The 23,220-nt window shown below is 50.3% G+C and overlaps 2 protein-coding genes across 5 annotated transcripts in view; one reads left to right on the top strand and one right to left on the bottom strand.

Annotated features, from left to right (window-relative positions):
* The window catches only part of Rabep2 (rabaptin, RAB GTPase binding effector protein 2), a 15,972-nt gene extending 687 nt beyond the window's left edge, over positions 1-15,285 (top strand). The window contains exons 2-13 of one of the 2 annotated variants that reach the window (XM_029559033.1): positions 262-471; positions 6,065-6,222; positions 8,637-8,747; positions 8,828-9,175; positions 9,562-9,657; positions 9,747-9,845; positions 11,115-11,264; positions 13,470-13,647; positions 13,768-13,779; positions 13,874-13,929; positions 14,191-14,307; positions 14,674-15,285. In XM_029559033.1, coding sequence (XP_029414893.1) covers positions 262-471; positions 6,065-6,222; positions 8,637-8,747; positions 8,828-9,175; positions 9,562-9,657; positions 9,747-9,845; positions 11,115-11,264; positions 13,470-13,647; positions 13,768-13,779; positions 13,874-13,929; positions 14,191-14,307; positions 14,674-14,775 — 1,637 coding nt within the window. In that variant the 3' untranslated portion in view covers positions 14,776-15,285. The remainder of the gene's footprint in view (positions 1-261; positions 472-6,064; positions 6,223-8,636; positions 8,748-8,827; positions 9,176-9,561; positions 9,658-9,746; positions 9,846-11,114; positions 11,265-13,469; positions 13,648-13,767; positions 13,780-13,873; positions 13,930-14,190; positions 14,308-14,673) is intronic. The other variant, XM_008823965.3, reaches the window with a different exon arrangement.
* Atp2a1 (ATPase sarcoplasmic/endoplasmic reticulum Ca2+ transporting 1) overlaps positions 15,240-23,220 on the bottom strand; it is an 18,641-nt gene continuing 10,660 nt past the window's right edge. The window contains exons 10-23 of one of the 3 annotated variants that reach the window (XM_008823967.2): positions 22,163-22,251; positions 21,799-21,901; positions 21,465-21,596; positions 19,578-19,703; positions 19,238-19,456; positions 17,969-18,304; positions 17,613-17,833; positions 17,310-17,512; positions 17,029-17,114; positions 16,814-16,947; positions 16,563-16,680; positions 16,268-16,385; positions 15,939-15,980; positions 15,240-15,507 (exon numbers count right to left, since the gene is read on the bottom strand). In XM_008823967.2, the coding sequence (XP_008822189.1) occupies positions 15,976-15,980; positions 16,268-16,385; positions 16,563-16,680; positions 16,814-16,947; positions 17,029-17,114; positions 17,310-17,512; positions 17,613-17,833; positions 17,969-18,304; positions 19,238-19,456; positions 19,578-19,703; positions 21,465-21,596; positions 21,799-21,901; positions 22,163-22,251 (1,890 nt within the window). In that variant the 3' untranslated portion in view covers positions 15,240-15,507; positions 15,939-15,975. The other 2 variants (XM_008823966.3, XM_029559032.1) reach the window with 2 other exon arrangements.

Genomic DNA, 23,220 nt, shown 5'->3' with positions numbered 1-23,220 from the left:
AGAGCGCGCTGGGCAGTGGAGGGGCGGGGCCGTTGGAAGGGAGGGTGGTGTTAGAAGAAAGGGGATTGGACGAATTGGGCTATGCTCGCTACCTGGGGCCGCGCGGGTGGGAAGGAGGCCGGGAAGGGGCAGGGCCTGGTGGGTGGGATGGGGCCCCGCGCGGGTAGGACCGAGATGTTCGATCCGTGGCGGAGCCGGTGGGCCTGTGGTGTTAGAGTCCAGCGAAGGATGGGAAGAAAAGTTTATCTTTGCCCCCCACAGCGCTGGACCACCAGCCCCAAGAGGGGAGAAAGTTTGAAGCCGACTCAGGTGAGCTCGGCCGGCTTCGTGCTGAACTGGCCGGCGCACTGGCAGAAATGGAAACCATGAAGGCTGTGGCGGAGGTAAGCGAGAGTACCAAGGCCGAGGCAGTGGCTGCAGTGCGGCGGCAGTGCCAAGAGGAGGTGGCTTCCCTGCAAGCCATCCTGAAAGGTGAGGTGGCCACCCCCAGACCCTCCTTCAGTCCATAAGGGAGTGCAGTATTGAGCGCAGCAAGGCTGCTCAGCAGAGAAGCCTATGGCTCAGTGTTTGGGAAACCTCTTCCCACTTTGCAGAGATACCACATGTGATGTCAGCAGCTCTGTCAGTCACACCTAAGTGTTGCTCTCATCCTCTACCCGTTCCCTCACTCTTGTCATTTCTTGTCTCTCACTGGTGACAAATCAACCCTGAATATGAGCCAGAAACTGGTTCCCTGAACCAGTCTGGGTGTCTGGGCTATGAACTCAGCCTAGTCTCTCTGGTTTCCTTCCTTCCCAGGCACTCCCAACAGCACCCTCTACAAATACAGGCATCTCCTTCCTTCCCTTCCTCCTCCTCATGGTCTCTTGTGCTTAATAGGCACCAATTTCCCTGATCCCTACTCCTCAAACTTATTTTGCTATTTTCTGGCCCTCTCCTCTAGGCAGAGGCCAGAGTCTCTTAAAGGACATCAGTTCTGCCCCTACCCTGTGCCCTTACTGTAGTTTATTATGGTCAGCGCTCTTGAACTTTTGCTGCCATCTCGGAGATCTCCCTCTGTGGTCTGGTCTCGACACTGGCTTCTAGAGTAAACTACCTAAAGTTTCCATCTCACCATGCTGGGCATGCAGCTGTAACCCCAGCTCTAGGGGTCATAGGTTAGCAGGTCTTGGGAACTTGGTGGCCAGCCATTCTAGCCAAAATGGAATGTTCCAGATTCAGTTAAGAGATTTTGCCTCAAAAAATGAGGTAGAGGGCAGGAGAGATGGCTCAGCAGTTAAGAGCACTGACTGCTCTTGCAGAGGACCCAGGTTTGATTCCCAGCACCCACATGGCTGCTAATAACAGTCTGTAACTCCAGTTCCAGGGGATCCCATGCCTTCTAACCTCCTTGAGCATTGTGTGACACAGGTGCAACTCACACACATGCAGGCAATACTCATACACATAAAATAAAAATAATAAAAATAGGAGCTGGAGAGATGGCTCAGCAGTTAAGAGCACTGACTGCTCTTGCAGAGGACCCGGGTTCAGTTCCCAGCACCCACATGGCAGCTATGAACCCTCCTTAACTCCAGTTCCAGGGGAATCTGAAGCCCTCTTCTGACCTCTGTGACATTGCACAACATGGGTGCACTCACATACATGCAGGCAATACACTCATACACATAAAAGTAATAAAATATTTAAATAAAAAAATAAAAATAAATAAAAATAAGGTAGAGACCAACTAAGGAAGACACCCAGTGTCACTGCTGACCCTCACATACATGGTCTACAAATGTACATGCATACACAATAAAGGGGGCTAGAGAGATGGCTCAACAGTTAAGAGCACTGGCTGCTCTTGCAGAGGATCCAGATTCAGTTCCCAGCACCCACATGGCTAACAACCATCTGTAACCCCAGTTCTAGAGGATCCGACACCCTCTTCTGGCCTCCTTGGATATTACACAACATGGGTGCACTTACATACATGGAGGCAACAACACTCATACACATAAAAATAATAGAACAGGCCAGTTATGGTGGCGCACGCCTTTAATACCAGTACTTGGGAGACAGAGGCAGGTGGATCTCTCTAGGCCAGCCTGGTCTACCTAGTGAGTTCCAGGCCAGCTGGGGCTACAGGGCTACTTACCATATGCCAGACACAACTAAATGCTCTATTAAGTAATGTTTGTTTGGTTTTGATTTTTTGAGGTAGGTCTTTGTGTGTGTGTGTGTGTGTGTGTGTGTGTGTGTGTGTTTGTGTTATTTTTGAGACTAGGCTGGCCTGGAACTCACAGAGATCTGCCTGCCTCTGCCTCCCGAGTGCTGGTTTTAAAAGCATGCGCTACCACGCCTGGCATGAAATAAGGTCTGTTTATGTGTGTGTGTGATGGGGGGGCATATATGCCTTGGTGCACATATGGAGGACAACTTTGATGAGTCAGTTCTCTCTACCTTTTGTTTTTATTTTTTGTTTGCTTGTTTTGAGACAGGGTCTTCCTGTAGCCTCAATTGGCCTGGAGCTCCATATGTAGAGCAGGCTGACTTTGATCTCCCAGAGATTCACCTGCCTCTCGAGTGTTGTGATTAAAGGCGTGTGCTACTGTGCCTTGCCGTCTCTTACTACTTTATATGGGTTCCAGAGATTGAACTCAGGTCACCAGGCTTGTGTGCCAAGCACCTTTACCCACTGAACCATCTCACTAGCACAGCCTTAAACTTCTGATCCTCTACCTCCAAGTGGTGGGATTACAGGTATGCACCACCAAACCTAGTTTTACACAATACTAGGAATGGAACCCAGGGCTTTGTGCATACTAGGTAAGCACCCTACCAGCAGAGCTACATCCTAAGCCCTGTTTTGGTTTTCTTTTCTGACAGTGTCTCACACTGTAGCCCAGGCTAACTTGGAACTCCTTTTGTAGTCCAGGATGAACTTGACTCAAGGCAGCCCTCCTACCTCAGCCTCCCAAGTACTAGCATTAGCAGTGTGAGCCACCATGCTTGGCTGTATCTAGTCTTCATAACAGATTCATTGAGGTAGGAACTGCCATTCTCTTTCTCATTTTTCAGAGGAAGTACAGAGCCCAGACAGGTTAAATAACTTGCTCAATGTCATATAGCTACAAAGCAGCAGATCTGAACCCAACCAGTCCAGCAACTTTTGCATATAATTTTAGCAAATGTTAAGATAACGGGCTAGGACCAGTTAAGATGGCTTAGTGGGTAAAGATGCTTGCCACCAAGTCTGATGACCTTTGTTCAGTCCCTGGAATCTACATGGTAGAAGGAAAGAGTCAACTCCCTCAAGTTGTCCTCTGACCTCCACATGCAAGACATGCCACATGCACCTACACCCTAAAGTACACATATACACACAAAATTAATTAAAAACATATTTTATTACATTTGTATGTGTGTGCACATATGTGCCACAGTGTGCATATGAAGGTCAAAGGACAACTTGTGGAAGTTGATTCTCTTCATTTGTCATGTGGGTTCCAGAGATCAAACGCAGATCGTCAGACTTTGTGGCAAGCACCCTTACACACTGAGCCATCTTGCTGGCCCATAAAGAATAAATTTAGAAATAAATAAATAGGGCTAGAGAGATGGCTCAGCAGTTCTTGCAGTTCTTCCAGAGGACTTGTGTTCAATTCCCAGCACCCACATAAAAGGTAACAACTGTTTGTAACTCCAGTTTCATGGGCTCCAACATCCTCTTCTGGCTTTTGCTGGCATTGCACACCATGTGGTGCAATTACATACATGCTGGCAAAGGTACTCAATTTTTCTTTTTTGTTCTTGCCTTTTTTTTCAAACGCCGGAAGCCTGCTCAGGTCCGGCTTAGCCAGGGCTGGCACGGGTGGGCTGGACCTTTTTTTTGAAACAGGGTCTCCCAGTAGCCCCAGCTGACCTAGAACTGACTATGTAGACCAGGCTTGCCTTGAACTCAGAGATCCACCTGCTTCTGCCTCCTGAGTGCTGAGATTAAAGGAGTGTACCACCACACCTGGCTAAAAGTACTCAATTTTTTAAGAAGATAACAAATTAATTAAACACCAGCCAGGCATAGTGGTGCATGCTATAATCCCAGCACTTGGGAGGTAGAATCTGGAAGATCTCAAGTTCCAGATCTGTTTTGAAAAAAACAAAATAAAAGTAAGTAAATACCTGTGTAAATACACAGTGTTCATTTCTAACCAACCTCACTTCTACCTGCCACTAATCCATAGCTTATTTTCCATGTCTCTTTAAAGCTTTAAGATCCATGTGTTATCACCCTCTCCACCCTTCCTGGCATCCCTTGAGCACCCTTTTTTTTGGCTTTTATGAGGTGCCAACATGCCCAGATAGACCAGCCACTTTCCCACCTTGAGCCTGTCTATGCATGCTGGTCCTATTCTTTCTGTCCTCTTCATCTCATGCCAGCGCCCCCTCCTGGCCAGGCCTATACAATGTGGTTCCTTCTCTGGGGCCCATACCTAGGGAGTAGAGAGTGGTCCCATCTGTTGTCATGGTACTTTCACTGGACTGTGAGCTCCTGGCTCTGTGTCTGATTTATAGAGCCTGTTATCAAATATTGATTATTCCAGGCATATATTAATAGGAATAAGTATCAGGTCTTCAGCATTCATTACATGAATACTGGACAGGTTGTGATTCTGCAGATCAGGTTCTTCCAGTTTTTCTTTTTTATGTTTGTACATCTGTGTGTGTGTGTGTGTACATGCATGTGTGAACAGGTGTGCATGCATTTGTGCACTTGCATGTGGAGGCCAGAGGTCAACATCAAGTGTCTTCCTCAGTCACTCTGTACCTTATTTTTTGAGTCAGGGTCTCTTACTGAACTTGGAGCTCCCTGACTCAGCCAGACTGGCAGGCCCAGGGATCCTCCTGTCTTTGCCTCCTCAGCGCTGGGATTATAGGCACACACTCTTGTGCCTGGGTTTTGTGTGGGTGCCTGGGATCTGAACTCAGGTCCTCATACTTGTATAGCAAGCACTTTACTAACTGAGCCATCACCTCAGCCCTACTTTTTTGGTATTTGTTTTGTTTTGTTTAAGACAGGGTCTTACTATGTAGCTTAAACTGAGTCAACCTTGTATTCCTCCTGTCTCAGTCTCCCAGTGCTGAGATTGCAGGCTTATACCTCCACAATTGATTCTTCAGTTGAACTGTTTGCCCCTGCAAGGGTCACATAGAAAAGTGACAACTGCCATTACAGAAGTTTCAGCCCATGCTGTGGTAAAGGTCTGCAATTTCTGCCACAGGATGTACAAGCATGACCTTGAACTGTACCTGATCATCTTAGTGGTCTAAATCCCTGATTATAAACTAAGTCCTCTTTTAGCCACAAAATCAAGTATAATATCACACTGTTCCAGAGACGGAAGTAAAGGTTTGTGGACCCTAAATACTACCCATCAGCCAGCTGTCGGTTATTTGGAAATTGTTGGTGATCATTCTGCCCAATTTGGCTGAGTCACACACAAGGTATCAATTAGCCAGAGCCACCATTCACTCTGACTTATGGACTGCACTTCATGATACTCAGTCTGTCCTTGGCTTCCACCATCCACAGGCTAGCCAGCATGATCTATTTCTGTGTCGAGTTACCTCCTGGTAACATGGCAGACTCATATTTGGTTGAAATTATATGGAATGAATAATAGGAAATAACGCTTTTACTTTCCTTTCACTGTGCATATCAGAACACAATCTCCTGCTAAGTGACATTTTTACCTTTTTTTTTTTTTTTTTTTCCCTTTCTGCTGTGCTGGGATAGAACCCAGGTCCTCATACTCTGCTGGTTTTAGTACAGATATCCAGGGACCAATTCTTCAGTTAGAATACGTTTGAACAGCACAACTGTCCATTTGGTCCCTATTATTTGCTGCTTCATCCTCACACTCCAGGGTCCATCCCAGTCCCTTTTGCCACTGAGGACACTAATGCACAGAGGTGCTGAGCTCTTGCCCAGGGCCATGCCTGCACAGCTTACCACCTTGACTGTTAAAGTTAACCACTTTGGAGAGGGCAAGCACCAAGCACCCACCCTTCCTGCCCACAGACTCCATCAGCAGCTACGAGACCCAGATTGCGGCCCTGAAGCAGGAGCAGCAGCAGCAGCAGCAGGACTGTGAGGAGAAGGAGCGAGAGCTGGGCCACCTCAAGCAGCTGCTGGCCCGGGCCCACCCCTTGGACTCCTTGGAGAAGCAGATGGAAAAGGTTGGGGGAGGATGGATGCCTTACCCCCTGGGATTTAGAAAGATACTGATGGTTGGTTTCCTATTGCCTATCATTGGACACAGTACTGACTCCAGGTAGACATGGAGTCACCCCATTGTTGAGTGCTTAGCAGGGTCCTTGCTTGTCCCTTGCTAGTAGTGACCAGATTTATTTACCTCTAGAAATAAGGTTAGTCCTGTGGGGGAAGGAAACTAACCCTTAAGGGGACCTCCTGTGCTAGGTACTGTGCTGAGTGCTCAACAGACCCAGTCCTGCTGGCCTGCCCCTGGGAGAGCGTGCTGCCAGACCTATTAAACAGATGGGTAAGGTGGGACTCGGAAAAGCTCCTGATTTTCCAGCTTCTACAAATAAAAAGTAGCAGGGTGGGATTTCAACTTCTCAGCAGTGGATTCCAATGGTTTTTTGTTTGTTTGTTTGTTTTTTGTCTTTTTGACACAGGGCCTCCCTGTAGTTCCAGCTGACCTGAACTCACTACGTAGACCAGGCTGGCCTTGAACTCACAAAGATCCACCTGCCTCTGCCTCCCAAGTGCTGGGACCAAAGGTGTGCGCCACCATGCCCAGCTGATTCCAATGATTTGATACTTGGCCCCTATGGCATATTGCTTCCTTTATTGTTTTCATCATCAATAATAACAGGAGGCTGAGCACTGTGGCAGGCACCTGTAGTCCCAGCTATTTGGGAGTCTGAAGCAGGAGGATAGGGTTCAAGACAGCTTGGATAACATAGTAAAACCCTGAATATATCAGTCTCTCTCTCTCCTCCCTGTCCCTGCCCCATCCCTGTCCCTGCCCCATCCCTGTCCCTGCCTCTGTCCCTGTCCCTGTCCCTGCCCCTCGCCCTGCCCCTGCCCTTGTCCCTATCCCTGTCCCTGCCCTGTCCCTCTCCCTGTCCCTGCCTCCACCCCTGTCCCTGTCCCTGTCCCTCTCCCTCTTCCTCTCCCTCTCCCTCTCTTTCTCTTTCTCATTGAGACGGGGTCTTGCTATATTGCCCAAGCTAACTTGCAGGAGTCCTCCTGCCTCAGTCTCTGGAGTACTAGGATTATAGGTGTGCGCTATCACACCCAGCTAATGATCTGGTCTCTTAAAAGAGTATGTGTGTGTGTGTGTGTGTGTAAATAGTAGCATGTGATGGTGCATACCTGTAATCTCAGCACTGGGAAGGCTGGGCAGGAGGATCATGAGTTTGAGGCTAGCCTGAGATACAGAGACCCCCATCTCTAAGACAATAAAAATAAATAATAGGAAGCATGTATTTCTAAATGTTTCATTTTCCAAGTAGTGTGCATTGTTACCTTATTTGATCCTCACAGTAGCACTGTAAGCTCGGTACTTAGGTAGAACCTGAGGAAATGAGATGGAGTAAGTTACCTCTGGTTGTGAAGACAAAAATCGAAACAGGAGCTTAGGACTGGGGATGTAGCTCAGCTGGTAGAGTGTTTGCCTGGTATGCACAAGGCTCTGGGTTCGATCCCAGCACTGCATAAAACCAGGCGTGGTGGCACATGCCTGTAATCCTGGTACTGTGGAGACAGCAGGATCAGAAGCTCAAGGTCATTCTCAGCTACATGGTGAGTTCAAGACCAGCTTGGGGTGTATGAAACCCTACATCAAAAATCAAAGTAAACAAATTGGACCCAAGATAGGAATCTTTGACTGACAGCTTTGCTCAGAGGTTGCTATTTGCATCTAGGCTTCAGTATTCACTTTGACCATAGGTAGTAGATTACCCCATGGTTCAGGATGACTGCTTGAGTGCCAAGCGTCACATCTGCACTCCAGCAAGCAAGAAAGAGGTATAAAGATAGGCACACTTTCCTTTAAGGAACTGTGCTGGAAATTCACACATGGCACAGGTATTTATATCTCATTGGCTAGAAACCCCTACTGTCCCATGGGGCTGTCACTGAGCAACTAAATTGTGTGATCATCTTTTAGCCCCAGGGAAGCTGAGAAGTGGATGTTACTGGAGAACTGACATGTGCCCAACCAAAAGTGAGATTTGATGATCTGAAAAGATGGATCTGCAGAGATTTTGGAGGAGTTAGAGGGGAGGGATGAGGGGGTTGGATTTGATGAAAGCACATTGAATACATGTATGAAGTTCTCAAAGAATAAATAGAAATATTTTTAAAAGATGGATGTCAGGGCAAAAATTAACAGTAAATGAATGGACAGGAGGAAGACAGTTATGACCTTGGCTCCTTTTCCTAGGTCCGCCCTGGGCCAAGTGGTAGAAACTCTCAGAACCCGAGTTCTGCTGTCTCAAATGAATGGGCAGTGCCCTCAGGGAGGGTAGAAGAGTCAGTGGGCTTCAGAAAGCCTTGAGTAGACCTGGGGGTCCAGTGATCAGGAGGGAGGGGACTGTTAGTATCCAGTACCCCATTTCTCCAGGCACACGAGGACTCAGAGAAGCTTCGAGAAATTGTGCTGCCCATGGAGCAGGAGATTGCTGAGTTGAAGGCAAAGCTGCTAAAGGCAGAGGAGCTGATCCAAGAAATCCAGGTGAGGGGCAGTCAGGGGTCCCAGCAAGGAAACGATGCCTGAGACTCTGGCTCACAGCTCTTTCCTGCACCTTTCCCTAGAGACGACCCCGGCTGGCCACTTCCCTGCATGGCTCCACAGAGTTGCTGCCACTGTCAAGGAACCCTTCACCCCCACTGGAGCCCCTGGAGGAGCCAAGTGGAGATGCAGGTCCAGCAGCCGAAGCCTTCGCCCACAACTGTGATGACAGTGCCTCTATCTCTTCCTTCTCCCTTGGTGGAGCAGGCAGCAGTGCTTCATTGCCCCGGGGCCGCCAAGGCCTAAGCCCTGAGCAAGAAGACACAGCCTCTCTCGTGTCCACAGGCACCCTTGTCCCTGAGGGCATCTACCTGCCCCCTCCTGGGTACCAGCTTGTCCCAGATACCCAATGGGAGCAGCTGCAGGTGGAGGTAAGTGGACTGGACTATGGCCTGTGGGCATCCCCTCCTCCCTGCATATGTAGGGGGCTGCACTAATGCTAAAATGGAGAGGCTGGCGGGAAGGGAAAAGTCCCTTCTCAGCAGAGGATGCACACAGATGTCATAGAAGGTAGTGTCATGGGGAAAAATGCATGTGCAAGGCCCTGGGTTTAATTCCTAGCAGAGAGGGGGAGGCGGGGAGGGGGAGAAATGTGACTGTACCAGAAGAGGGCAGCAGAGATGGTGAAAAGTAAGGTGGCTTTCTCTTTGGAGAAGCAGCAGGGCTTGCTCAGGGACCAACGGGGTGGTAAAGGGAAGATAGAATAGGCACCATCCCCTGCCTGCAGAGGTATAAGTCTGAAGTCTGGGTCTGGCAGGGGCAGCAGCTACAGAAAGACCTGGAAAGTGTCAGCCGTGAGCGGGATGAGCTTCAAGAGGGATTGAGACGGAGCAATGAAGACTGTGCCAAGCAGGTGGGTTCAGCCTCAGTTGAAGCCCCACAGAGCTCTGGCCCCTGCTGCCCCCTCAGCAGCCCTCTGACCTTACCCTCCTTCCACCACAGATGCAGGTGCTCCTGGCCCAGGTCGAGAACTCGGAGCAGCTGCTTCGAACCCTGCAGGGGACGGTGAGCCAGGCCCAGGAGCGTGTACAACTGCAGATGGTGAGTGCTGGCTTCAGGGTCAGGACTACTTGAGGCCCTAGAGGGTGTGTGGACAGTCAAGACATCTGTCCTTGCCTCTACACCTCCAGATGCTCTGGCCTTCTGGTGTTGGTACCAGGTGAGTAAAGCGTTTGGAGGCAGCCTGAGCATGCCTACAGCTGTGTGATCTTGAACTAACCCCACAACCTTAGAGTGTCTACCTCACCATCAGTAAAACTGAGCTAACAGAAATCAGAAGCACTGAAAGGAAATCAGAGCTCTACCAGGGCCAGAAGTGAGGCAGGAAGGTAGCCTGGCAAACGAGGGGCCAGTAGAAGGGGACTGCTGTTCTTAGCAACACTGGCCACCCCATCTGGAAACATGGGTTCCATGTAGCCAGATATGCTTTCTGATTTTCAAGAGTACCCAGAGATATGTGTACATTGTTTCCTAGTTTTTAAAGTTGGCAACTACTTTAGGACTTAAAAAAAGTGTATTACCAGGGCCAGCAAGATGGCTTAGTGGGTAATGGCAATTGTCACAAAGCCTAATGACCTGAGTTTGATCCCTGGAACCTATGTGATGGACACACACACTCAAATAGTAAAAAGAAATAATACAAATAAATTTTTATAACATGTTACAGAATTGAACACATAGCTCAGCTGGAAAAGTGCTTGTCTAGCATGGACCAAGACCTGGCTTCAGTTCCCAACACTATATAAAGCAACCAGAAGTTTAAGGTCATCCCTGACAGTGAGTTTGAGGCTAGCCTAGGCTACATGACACCCTGCCTCAACAAAAACAAACAAAAAACAAATGAGATGTAGCACATGCCAATAACCCTAGCACTCAAGAGGCTAAGAGAAAAGATCATGCCAACCTGTCTCAAAAACAAAACCAGAACAAGCATGTAGCCTAGATGAAATGCCTGTCATGGACCATGGCTGCCAGTGTATCAGCAGGGACAGTCTGCAGGGCTTAGAACCAGAGAAGGCGCTGGATGTGGTAGCGCAAGCCCTTAGACCCAGCACTTGGGAGGCAGAGTTCAAGGCCAGCCTGGTCTACATAGTGCGTTCCAGGTGAGGTAGGGCTACAGGGAGACCCTGTCTCAAAAAAGACCAAAAAAAAAAAAGAACCAGAGAAAGGCAATAAAGAGTTTTCTTCTCTCTGCAGACCAGAGAACCAGGGCTTTCTGGTAGTCTGTCCAGCAGTGGGACTTGGGGTTTGGCCTCAGGAACTGGAGACACCCTGTCCTTCTCATTGCCTTGTGCTTTGGTCTGTCCCCAGGCAGAGCTAGCTACTTCTCACAAATGCCTGTGTCATGAGGTTAAGCGGCTAAATGAAGAAAACCAAGGGCTCCGGGCAGAGCAGCTACCAGCGATCCAGGGCCCCCAGCAGCACAAGGTCGAGGACGAGGCACTGCCCAACTCTGTGCAGGTAAGTGGCACCAGCAGCCTAGGGCCACCCTAGGCAGAGCAGAACTGCTGTCAGGAGCCATAGTTGAGCCTAGGGGACAGAACCTGGCTCTCATGTATTAGCCGTGTCACCTTGACCAACTCACTTTACTTTTCTAAGGCTCAGTTTCCTCATCTGGTATATGGGAGCATAGCATCTCCCCAGGGTTGGCATAAAGAGAAAGAGTTAAAAGGTTTTGGACATTAGTGAAGGGAATAGTGGTTTCCTTTGCCATTTTTACATGTCCCATGCTACCAACACTCTTCCCACTGCTGGCAGTTGAACCTCGGTCTTCAGCACACTAACAAGCAGTCTACCCATGAACCACACTCTGAGCCCTTGATTTTTTAGAATAATTTATTTATTTATTTGATAAATAACTTTTTTTTTGTTTTTGGCCTTTTTGAGACAGGGTCTCCCTGTAGCCCCAGCTGTCCTGGAACTCACTATGTAGACCAGTCTGGCCTCGAACTCACAGAGATCCACCTGCCTCTGCCTCCTGAGAGGTGGGATTAAAGGCATGCGCCAGCAAGCCCGGGCCCATAAATAACTTTTTTTTTTAATATTTTATTTTTTGCCGTGGTGGTGCACGCCTTTAATCCCAGCACCCGGGAGGTAGAGGCGAGCGGATCTCTGTGAGTTCGAGGCCAGCCTGGTCTCCATAGTGAATCCAGGACAGCTGGGGCTACAGGGAGACCCTGTCTCGAAAAGATCAAAAAAAAAAATTTTTATTTTTTTTTATTTTATGTGTATGTGTACTACATGTACGTAAGTGCACCCATGCCGTGCAATACCTGAGAAGGACAAAGGAGGGAGGCTGTTGGATCCCCTGGAACTGGAGTTACGGACAGTTGTTAGCTGCCATGTGGGTACTGAGATTCGAACCGGTCTTCTGTAAGAACAGCCAGTGTTCTTAACCACTGAGCCATCTCTCCAGCCCCTATTTTTATTTATTTTTATATAGTCGTGCTATGCCCATGGAGGTCAGAAGGGGGAGTTGGATTCCCCTAGAACTAGAGTTAGGAATGGTTGTTACCTGCCATGTGAGTACTGGAAACTGAACCCAGGTCTTTTGTAAGAGTAGCCAATGCTCTTAATTGCTAAGCCATCTCTCCAGCCCCAAGCCGTTGATTTGTTTTTTGTTTTTGTTTTTTTAAACAAGATCTCACTGTGCAGCCCAGGCTGGCCTTGAACTCACAGAGACCTGCCTGCCTTTGCCTCCCAAGTGCTGGGATTGAAGACATGCACCACCACGCCTGGCTTTACTTTTGGCTGGTTTTAAGTGACAGTAGATCCGTAAGACTGAGCCCCTCAGAATCTTTGAACCCATCCTCCTTAATGGCCTTTGTTGATTTTAATTTAATATTTACTAGTAGGTTAAAAGATTACCTAGAACCTCTCTCTACCTTGGAGATTATAATTTCATCCACTTCAGGGCAACCCTGTGTTCCTTGCTTTCTTACCTGCTTTTCTTTTGAGACAGGGCCTTATGTAGTCCTGGTCAGGAGTTCTCTATGTAGATCAAGTTATGCTCAAACTCAGCAGAGATCTGCCTACCTCTGCCTCCCAAGCAATGAATTTAAGGGTGTATATCACCACACCAGCTTTGTTTTGTTTGTCCTTTTGAGAAAGGTCTCCTGTAGCCCCAGGCTGACCTGGAGCTCTCTATGTAGAACAAACCGGCCTCAGTTTCACAGAGCTTTGCCTGCCTATGCCTCCCAAGTCCTGAGATTAAAGATGTGTACAACCACACCTGGCCCTTCTTTAAAAAAGATGTATTTTTTAAGCTATATATGGGTATGTGTGTGGGAGTACAGGTGCCCGTGGAGGATAGAGGTGTTGGATCCTCTGGAATTGGAGTCACAGTCACTTGTGAGCCACCCCATGTGGGTGCTAGAAACGGAACTCAGGTTTTCTGCAGGAGCAGTATGCACTCTTAACTGCTGAGCCATCTATGCAGCCCTTCTCCGTTCTCCTCCGGTCCTCCATGCTGTGCTGCAGGCATGGCTTTGGGTTCCTTCACTCCCACTGCAAATCCACTGTGTGCTTCTCAGCCATGGCATTTGAGTTCTTTGCTGTTTTAACTCCTTCCTAACCCCCTCTCTCCTTCTATTATCTGGGCAGTGTTCCCCCTGGCCCCTGCCTTCTCTTCTGCCCAGTGCCTAGCAGGCCCCTTGTATCTTGCAGGAGTTGCAACAGCTGGTACAGCGCACTCAGCAGCAGGCACAGGCCAGGCAACAGGCACAGGAACATGAGGCCGAGCGCCTGCGCATTGAGATCGTGAAGCTGCGGGAGGCACTGGAAGAGGAAACAGCAGCCAGAGCTAGCCTGGAGGGACAGCTGAGGGTCCAGCGTGAGGAGACAGGTGAGAAAAGAGGGGTAAGCTCCCTACCCACTCTCGGGGTGCCTGCCCACAGGGTCCCCTGTGTCAGGCATGGCCATGCAATGGAGAGCCACCCTTGACCTCTCTCTTTTCCTCCCACAGAGGTCCTAGAGGGTGAGTAGGGGCCATTACCCTGTAGAGGGCTAGACCAGTGGGGCTGGAACCGTGTGGGCCTGACTTCCAGTCTCCTTGCGACTTGACTTCCCAGCCTCCCTGTGCAGCCTGAGGATAGAGATGGAACGAGTCCAGCAGGAGCAGAGCAAGGTGAGCAGCATCGTGTGCCTTAGCTTGGGTGACACAGCTGTATGCTGATGGCCCTGAAGGCCCCCTCACACTCTTCCTGTCTTCTTCAGACCAGATGGGAGGAAGCCCTGCAACAACCACCTGGCTCCTGCCAGCCAGAGGAGATCAGAGTTGGGTGGCATAAAAGGGGCACCAATGTGGGTCATCCCACAGCTGTGGTAATCCATCCTCCCACCTAGCCCAAGATTAGCCAGGTCACAGCTCCATGTCCTGTCCCCACAGGCCCAGCTTACAGACCTCCTCTCCGAACAGAGGGCCAAAGCACTTCGGCTACAGGCTGAGCTAGAGACCAGTGAACAGGTGCAGAGGGACTTTGTACGGCTGTCCCAGGCCCTGCAGGTATGGCCAGGCCCTTCCCACCTGACTGGTCTTCTTTGGGAGACCTGATCTGGGTCTTGCAAGGACAATCCCCAATTAAGGGAGTCCTTTTCCTTCTAGGCCTGGCATGGTCTTCCCCCTGAGCTATTGCTCCCCGAAATTGGAAGCTCTTTTGTGTGCATCTCAGTCGCATGGCTGCTTTGTGCTGTCAGCCCCACCACTGGCCAGCTACACCCAAACTTTCTGAGGCCAAACTCCTGGGACCCCTTCCTTCCCTTGACCCCAACTCAGTATGGACTGCGTCTGCAGACACTGCCCTGACGGGCTGACTGGTGTGGTAGAGGCTTTCCCCATCAGGGCTCTCCATGTCCCCACCCAATCTTTCAGGTACGCCTGGAGCGGATCCGCCAAGCAGAGACTCTAGAGCAAGTGCATAGCATCTTGGATGAGGCACCTCTCAGGGACATTAGGGACATAAAGGACTCCTGAGGGGCCCCTCGAGGAGGCACCCCAGCCGTGCTCCCTCTTGCTGGAAAAGCTGGCCCTTCTGCACCATAACTGTGAGGTGGGGACTGTAAGGCCTCAGGATGGAGCCTACCCATTCCAAACCTAGATGGCCAGCACTTCTAATCAAGGTGGCTGGGCCTTCTGTTCTCAGGGATGACACCTGGGTGAGGACCCAGCCCCCTCCCAGAACTGAAGGTGCAGGCTGAGCCTGTAACTTCCAGACTGCTGTGCTGCCTCATAGATTCAGCCCTCCCACCTTGCCACCTCCAATTGACAGCTAGTCCAGTCCTGAGGCACAGTCCAGTGTGTGGTGGCTAGAAGCTATTGGCAGCAGTGGGTTTCTTACACAAGGGCCTTAGGGTAGGCAGCTGCTTTCTGGATTGAATGACACTAAGATATTTGTCCACAGGTGCCTGGTATAGGCCCCAAGACACATGAGGCAAGGCTCATTTATTTTGTCATTTATTTTCAATAAATAAGCAGCTCAGCTCAGTCGCCTTGTCCCTGCAAGCCCCACAGGGTTGGGAAGGGGATTTACAAGGTTCAGAGGGAGGGCAGGTTGCTGAAGGAGGACAGAGGGGCAGAGAACTTGGTTTATAAACAGAATGGGGGTGGGAAGGGTCTGTGCCACAGCTCTGGCTGAAGATGCGTTGCTGTCAGGGTGGGGAAGAAGGGGTGAAAGGGCTGGTTACTTTCTTCTTTCATCTTCTGGATCTGAAAGAAGAAAGGGAGGAGATGGAGCTGGTGGGCACAGGAGGGAGAGGTGCATCTATCTTCCTGTGCATCTCCAGCACACTCACCTGGAGGGTCATACACCCCCTTCTTCCCTACTCACCTGTATGCCAGACCCCAGCCCACCCCCAGCCACCACAGCCCCAGCAGCAGAGACAGCCAGCGCCAGCTAGCGCAACAACGCAGCGCAGCCCAGCAGACTGGGAGGCCAGGATGCCCAAGGCAGGAAGGACGTGGTCTGTCAGTGGCCAGCCCCCACAGTGAGGGTGCAGCCCTCATGTGGAAGCAGGCAGTGGCAACAGCGGCAGTGGCTCCAGGAGGGAGCCGCGAGCGCAAGTGACCGCAGGGGTGCGCATGGGCTGGTGGGCGAGCGGCAGGGCACAGCAGCTGGGGCAGGGTGGGAAGGGAAATACCTGTGACACGGTTCAAAGACATGTAGGAGGGGGGCAGTTATCCTATGGCCAGAGAGGATAGAGAGAGGCCGTTATCAAGGGGGAGGGGGCCTGTAGGGCCAGAGGGCTGAGGAGCAGACTGGGGAAGGACCCCACCAGTCACAGCTGGAGTGGGGACAGGGCTTGGGCTGCCCCTCTCTGGGGACACTGGTCCTGCCAGGGCCAAGAAGAACTTACCCACCTGCAAAGGAAGGGGAGTGTGGGGTATGGCACACATTCTTGGTGCAGAGAGCAGGGGCTGTGCTCAGTGCTAGGGTTGCAAGGAGTCAGAGGAGGGGTGCGCCCCTTACCTTCCAGATAATTCCGAGCAACAAACTTGAGAATCTCGTCCAGCCCGATGACTGGAAGTGAGATCTTGAGGACCATAAACCACTGGGTAAAGTCCAGGGCCCGGAGCTTGAAGATCATCTGAGGCGGGGACAGCAGCCATCAGGAAAGACAAGTGTTCTCTCAGGAGAGGGAAGAAACCAGAGCACCTTGCACTACCCTGACCTGTCCCACCTCCCTTCCCTGTCAGCATCTCTGTGGCCATAGGCCATACACAGGCTCCCTGGGGTGGGGAACCAGTGATGTCAGAAGGCTCACCGGTAGGGGGTCAACATAAAGGATGAGGAAGTGGAGGGACATGGACAGGCAGATGGAGCCCAGCAGCCAGATGTTCACCCAGGGTGGCATCCGCAGCAGAGACTGGTTCTCAGACAGGCTATAGCACAGGCCAGGCAGAGCCAAGGGATGGGGACACAAAGAGAAAGACATGGTGAGGGGAAAGGAGGGAGGTAGAGGGCAAGGGGATAACCTCAAGAACAGGCAACAAGGCCCAGGTGGGCAGGCCCTACCTGTTTAGAGCATTGCACATCTCAATGGTCACCAGCACAGACAAGGCCATGGTCATGGGCTCAGGGGCCTCAAAGACCTCACAGTCCAGACCATCAAAGTCAGGATTGTCCTCAGAACACTGCATGAAGTGAGTCTACAGAGGAAGAGTCAGAAGCCTAAGCTCCCACAGAAACCTTGACACCCTCCCAGTGCTCCCCTCTCCACCCTCCCCTACCAGTTGGCTGTAGTTGACATGAGGCCCATCCTCTGCATACAGGAACCACCAGGCAGCTGCTCCCACAGTAGCTGCGCCCACGTAGCCTGTGGTGGGGAGAAGAGAGGAGCTAGAGTCAGGGCTGGGGAAACAAGAGGCATCAGGAGGGTCTTACACAGCTGGAGACAGCTGGCGAAAGAAAAGTCCCCTTTGAGCAGCTTGCATTGGGAGAATCCAGTATCCCAGGGAAGGTGTCAATCCCAAGGGCTTCCAGGAAGGTTGTTGAGTTCCTCCTTGCTTACCCCCAATTGCCATGTAGCGGAAAAAGAGCCAGCCACTGATAAGGGGCTCTTTGGGACTCCGGGGGGGCCGGTCCATGATGTCCAGGTCAGGTGGGTTGAAGCCCAGAGCGGTAGCAGGGAGCCCATCAGTTACCAAGTTCACCCACAGCAGCTGCACGGGGATCAGGGCCTCAGGCAGTCCCAAGGCAGCGGTCAGGAAGATACTGCCAGAGGAAGGAGGACCTATGTTGGTCCTGCCCCACAGTCCCATGGTCATCCCCTCCCAGCCCTGGCTTTTTCTGGATGTCTGCCTTGGCTGCTTACCAGACCACCTCGCCTACGTTGGAGGAAATGAGGTAGCGGATGAACTGCTTCATGTTGTTGTAGATGGCACGGCCTTCCTCCACAGCAGCCACAATAGTGGAGAAGTTGTCATCAGCCAGCACCATCTCGGAGGCTGTCTTGGCCACAGCCGTACCAGATCCCATGGCAATGCCGATCTCAGCCTTCTTCAGGGCAGGGGCATCATTGACACCATCCCCTGTCTGAGGACAGAAGGAGAAAGTGGGAACTCAGGGCTCCTTATACTCCCCCTTCCCAGACTGCAGAGACTGAACCCTCTGTGCATGTCATGCATGGAGACATTCAGCACTGGCCAGGGAGCCCACTGGACTTCTCACCATGGCTGTGATCTCATCAAAGGACTGCAGGAACTCCACAATCTTGGATTTGTGTGAGGGCTCCACACGGGCAAAGCAGCAGGCACGTCTGCAGGCCTCCCGCTGCTCAGCCAGGGGCAGGTCATCGAACTCTCGGCCAGTGTAGGCACGATCTGTCACTTCTTCGTTCTCTGAAAAGATGCCAATTCGTCGGCAGATGGCAATGGCTGTGCCCTTGTTATCCCCAGTGATCATGATCACCCGGATCCCAGCATCACGGCACAGCTGGATAGAGCCTGTGACCTCCTTGCGAGGTGGATCCAACATGCCCACAACACCAACGAATGTCAGGTCCATCTGGAGAGACAGAAGACGGTGACAAGTCAGGAAGGGAGTTCAGGGGAAGATGAATAGTAAGATCAAGGAAACTGGGGCCTGCTGCCTCAGGGTCTGCTGTTAGACATCAGCAGGGCCCTGGAAGCACAGGGCCAGGAAATATTTCTTGCTCCTTACATGCCTGCAGATCCTGGCAGTGTCAGGCCTGCTGTAGAAAGAAGAGAGCAGAAGGTAGGTGTGGTGGGCACGCCTGTGATGCTAGCACTCGGGAGGTGAGGAAGAGCCTAAGTATGAGTTCAGAGCCAGCCTAGGCCACATAACAAAACCCCGTCTTTAAAAAAAAAAAAAAAAATCACAAGCTAGATGTTAGTGTGGTCTGTCGGGCCATAGTGTCCCCTCTATAAATGCAGGCATGGACTTTTGGTGCTGTTCAGAGTCCACAGCTAGTTGGATGCCTGTATCAGAATGTACATCAATTGCCTCAAGACAAGCTCACCCACTGTGTTGTGACATTGATTTCCCTTCTGATGTACAGTCTCATCAGTTCATAGGTCACAGCTAATGTAGCTCTGTGGCTGCAGGTGTAGCTGGGGCACAGCACAGTTCTGCATGCCTTGGATTCCATCCCTAGCACCACAAATAAAAGGAGCACTGGACCAAATGATCTTTTCTTGCTTTTTGCTTGGGTGGTTGTTTTGGAAACAGGGTCTTGCTCTGTACTTCGGGCTAGTACTGAACCCATGAACCTCCTACCCCAGTCTCCTGCGTGCTGACATACCAAACCCAGCTGGATTAGATGATTCCTAAAACTCAAATCCTAATACCCTGTGATTCTGGGATTCATACTACACAGCCATTGACTTGACACAGTAGGGAGTGACCAGCATGGTGGCAGGCATAAGGAAAGCTCCCTTGCCACAACTCCCAGGGCAACAGGAGGCTCCACTGGCTCACCTCATACTCCATGAACTTGGCTGAGTCATCCAGGACCATCTCTTCCTTCTTTGGGGGTGTGTCCCGGGTGGCCAGGGCCAGGCAGCGCAGGGTGTCCCGCCCAGTACCCCACTCCTTGATCACTGACATGATCTTCTCCTTCACAGGACCTGTCAATGGTACTCGGGTGGTGCCGACACGCACATAGTTACAGCGGTCAATAACCCCCTCAGGGGCACCCTAGAAGACCAGGACAACATTCAGAGACCCATACCTGCCTTACAGGGTTCAGTGGAAGGGCAGGCACAGGAAAGGGCTCCAAGATTAGGAAGAAGAAAGAGAGGTCATTCTAGTTTCTGACCTTGACAAACATCTTGTTGCCCACAGCAGCCCGGGAAGACTTGGCTGGGGAGCAATAAACAGACATAGACTTTCTGTCTCGGGAGAATTCCAAGGTGAATTCCTTCTTCATTAGTTGACGGATCACCTGGAAGGGAGAAACCAGATCCCTTTAAAACAATCCAAAAGGATCTAGAGATCAGAGTACAGCCCATGCTGAGGCTGAGCCTAACACTAAACCTGGTACCCATGGACACATGGAGAGAATTCCAAGGCTAATGCTGCCACAGTGCTTCCATGTTGAGTGTTGGCCATTTGAGTTTTAAACGTTCCTGTGGTACTGAGAATGGAACTCAGCACCTCACGGCATGCTAGGCAAGTGTTTTACCACTGAGCTAGACCCCCAGTTCAAGTGTCCGGTTTAAAGCATAATGGAAACAAGGTGGCCTTCAGTGACCAGAAACATATAGTCTGCACTAAGATAGTGTCAGTGGGAAACATGGCCAGTGTAACCAAAGAAGCTCTTTTTTTGAGACAGGTAACCCTCCTGCCTCTACTTCCCAGAAACCTCTATTTAATTTTAATTAGTATGAATGTAAATAGCCATATGCATTATTAGGCATTATAGGCCTAGTGCCTAGCACACAGCGAAAAAGAATAAGAGCCACGTATGGTGGCAAAAAAAGCCTTCAACCAAGCATGGTGACAGCACTCAAAAGTTTAAGGCAGGAGGATTGCCATGGGTTCAAGTCAGTCTGGGATAGCAAGACTTTGTCTCAAAACAAAATGAAAGCCAGAGTGAGAACCTTTACTTACCAAATACATTGCAAAGGGGAGTGAGGATGTAGCTTAGTGATAGAACACCTACCTAGCACATGAGAGGCCAGGGGGTCAATCCCTAGTATCAACATAAAAAGCGCACAAACACAGAACAAAACAAAACTAAAAATAACAAGGCCTAGGGATGTGGCTCCACGGCAAGGACACCTTCCTAGCATGCGTGAGGCCTAACACCGGGAAAAAAGTACAATCCTTCCTTCACTTTTTTTTGTTATATTAAAGAAAACAGAGCTGATGAGATGGTTCGGTGTACTCGATGATCATGCAAGCCTGCGTTTGATCCCAGGAACTCATGGTAGAAGAAGAGAACCAATGCCTAAGTTATCCTCTGACCTCTGCATGTGCACCATGGCATACACACAATCCTCTACTAGACATCTCTCTCTCACACACACACATACACACACACACACACACACACACACACACAAATAAATTGATCACAGTTGAGTATCTTGCACATACAAAAAAAGAAAAATTTGCCTAGCACACTTGAGTTCCTGGGTTCGATTCCCTAACACTTCATGAAGAAGTACAGAAAGAGATGTAGGAAAGCCAGCCATGGTGGTGCACACCTCTAGCGCTTAGGAGACTGAGGCAGGAGGATGGCAAGAAAGAAAAATGTAAGAAACATACTGCTCAGAAACCCGAAATAGAAACTGGCAAATATTCACAGCAATAGCCCAGTGTGTAGAAGAGATCTGGCCTTATTCACCTGGATAAAGCAAGCCTCCTTGTGTGGGAGCACTGGCTACATAGCTCAAGATCTGATCAAAACCAAGGTATCATGGCTAAACTCAAGGCCAACTCAGGTTCCTCTGTGATTTCTGTCTAGCACTGTCTCTCCAACTTGGGACACAAAAGAAGTGACCTCCCAGGGCACTGTGGCCAGACAACAGAATCCACGTAATACAGGGACAGTGGGTTCCACCAGAGGCCAGCTTGGCCCAGAAAAACTGTGGGTAGCCACTGCTTGTTCTAGTTGGGGTCCCAGCATGGACACAAGCCTTTGTCTGTCTGGGTGTGTCTGGACCTTAGATGAGGGCCCGTGGAGGGCATCCCAACTCACCGAGTTGCAGGCATTGGCCCTCTCCACCTTTGAGAGGCTTCTCACTTCAGTGTTGAACACATTCATCTTTTCCACCAAGGTAGTGAGGGCTGTCTCTGTGGCCTCACCAACTTTCTCATAGACACCTTTGGACTGCAATGGACAGAGGAGGAAGAGGTATGTGCCTGGACCCCCCCGCCCCTTGTCCTCACCCAACACACCCACCTTCTTTTAGATGGGACAAGAAGGAACCCAAATGCTTCCATCCCTTGCACTCTTGCCTGTTTCCCTGCCTCCTGGAAGCAGACTCTGAGCCAACTGGAACAGAAGGGGGGTTTTGGGAGTGAGCGGTTACCTCGTTAAAGTCCAAGGACGAGTCATTGCAGAGGGCACAGATGGTGGCCAGTTCCACTAGCCCATCATACTGCCCTGCCCGGATTGGCTTATCATTCTTCAAGCTGGCAACAGGGTAGGGAGGTAGACAGGAGAGAAAGAGTGGAGAAGAACAGGGCATGAGACCCACAGAGGATACAGAGAAGCAGAGAGCAGGCATCAGAAGGTGTCAGGAGATGGCAGTGGATTTGGAGATGGAATTTGGGTGGGAGAAAGAATAAGGTTGGGAAAGAAAGGGAGAGAAAGAAGGGAAAACTAGCAGGAGAGTCTCAGGGAGAGAGGTGGAGGTATACATAAGGTGTGAAGAAGGCCCATGGGTAACTTACACCTCTCCTTCAGGAGCATAAGTGGAGCCAGTGATGGCGAACTCATTCAGGGAGCAGGCATCCCCATCTACCTTGTCGATGATGAACATCTGCAGGGGAGAAGGGCCCATACACAGATGTCCACCTCTCCCCATTCCTGAACACAGGCACCCACACTAAGGAAGTCTATGCTCCTGAAGTCCATATCCCTTAGGTTCAGCTTTCTAAGCAAACTAAGCAAATTTCCCAGCATTTGCTTCCCACCCTCCTGTCCTTGACATTCCCAGTACAAACTAGTTACTGAGGGCTATGCTGGGGATTCTTTAGCTCAGTTAATAAAATGTGTGCAATAAGGTGTGACAGAAACAGGCTAAGTCCACCCGAGCAGTTGCCCCATCTGCAGCTCTGGCCACTTGTGCCAGAGTTTATAGTTTTGCAGGAAGAGATAAAAATTCAGGTTCTTGGGACTGGAGTGGTGGCTCAGTGGTTAAGAGCACAGACTGCTCTTACAGAGGTCCCAGGTTTGATTCCCAGCACCCACATGGTAGCTAACAACCATCCATAGCTCCAGTTCCAGGGATCTGATGCCCTCATCTGACCTCTGCAGGCATTGCACAACATGGTGCATTGACACACATGCAGGCAAAACACTCCTACACATAAAATAAAAATGAAAAATAATATTTTTTTAAAAATTTGGGCCGGGCGTGGTGGCGCATGCCTTTAATTTCAGCACTTGGGAGGCAGAGACAGGCGGATCTCTGTGAGTTCAAGGCCAGCCTGGTCTACATAGTGAATTCCAGGACAGCTGGGGCTACAGGAAGACCCTGTCTCAAAAAGACCAAAAAAAAAAAAAAATTTGGTTCTTTACCTATGAAATGGTCTCTCAAATGTGGGCAATTAATTCATTTTTATGAGGGCAAGAGTTACATTGTACAAGCTTGTAGTCTGGCTGTGAAGCCTGTGTGTTAGAGGACAGTAGAGGACACAATGCCCAGGGCAGAAGCTCACTCTGTCCGCAAGGCCTGTCTCCCCCTGATCTGACTACAAACCCTTTAATCCTTAGAGCATCGGGGGGG

This window comes from Nannospalax galili, unplaced genomic scaffold (assembly GCF_000622305.1).
Source record: "Nannospalax galili isolate Female #2095 unplaced genomic scaffold, S.galili_v1.0 scaffold788, whole genome shotgun sequence".
Lineage (NCBI taxonomy): Eukaryota > Metazoa > Chordata > Mammalia > Rodentia > Spalacidae > Nannospalax > Nannospalax galili.
This window is presented reverse-complemented; position numbering and strand designations above follow the sequence as displayed.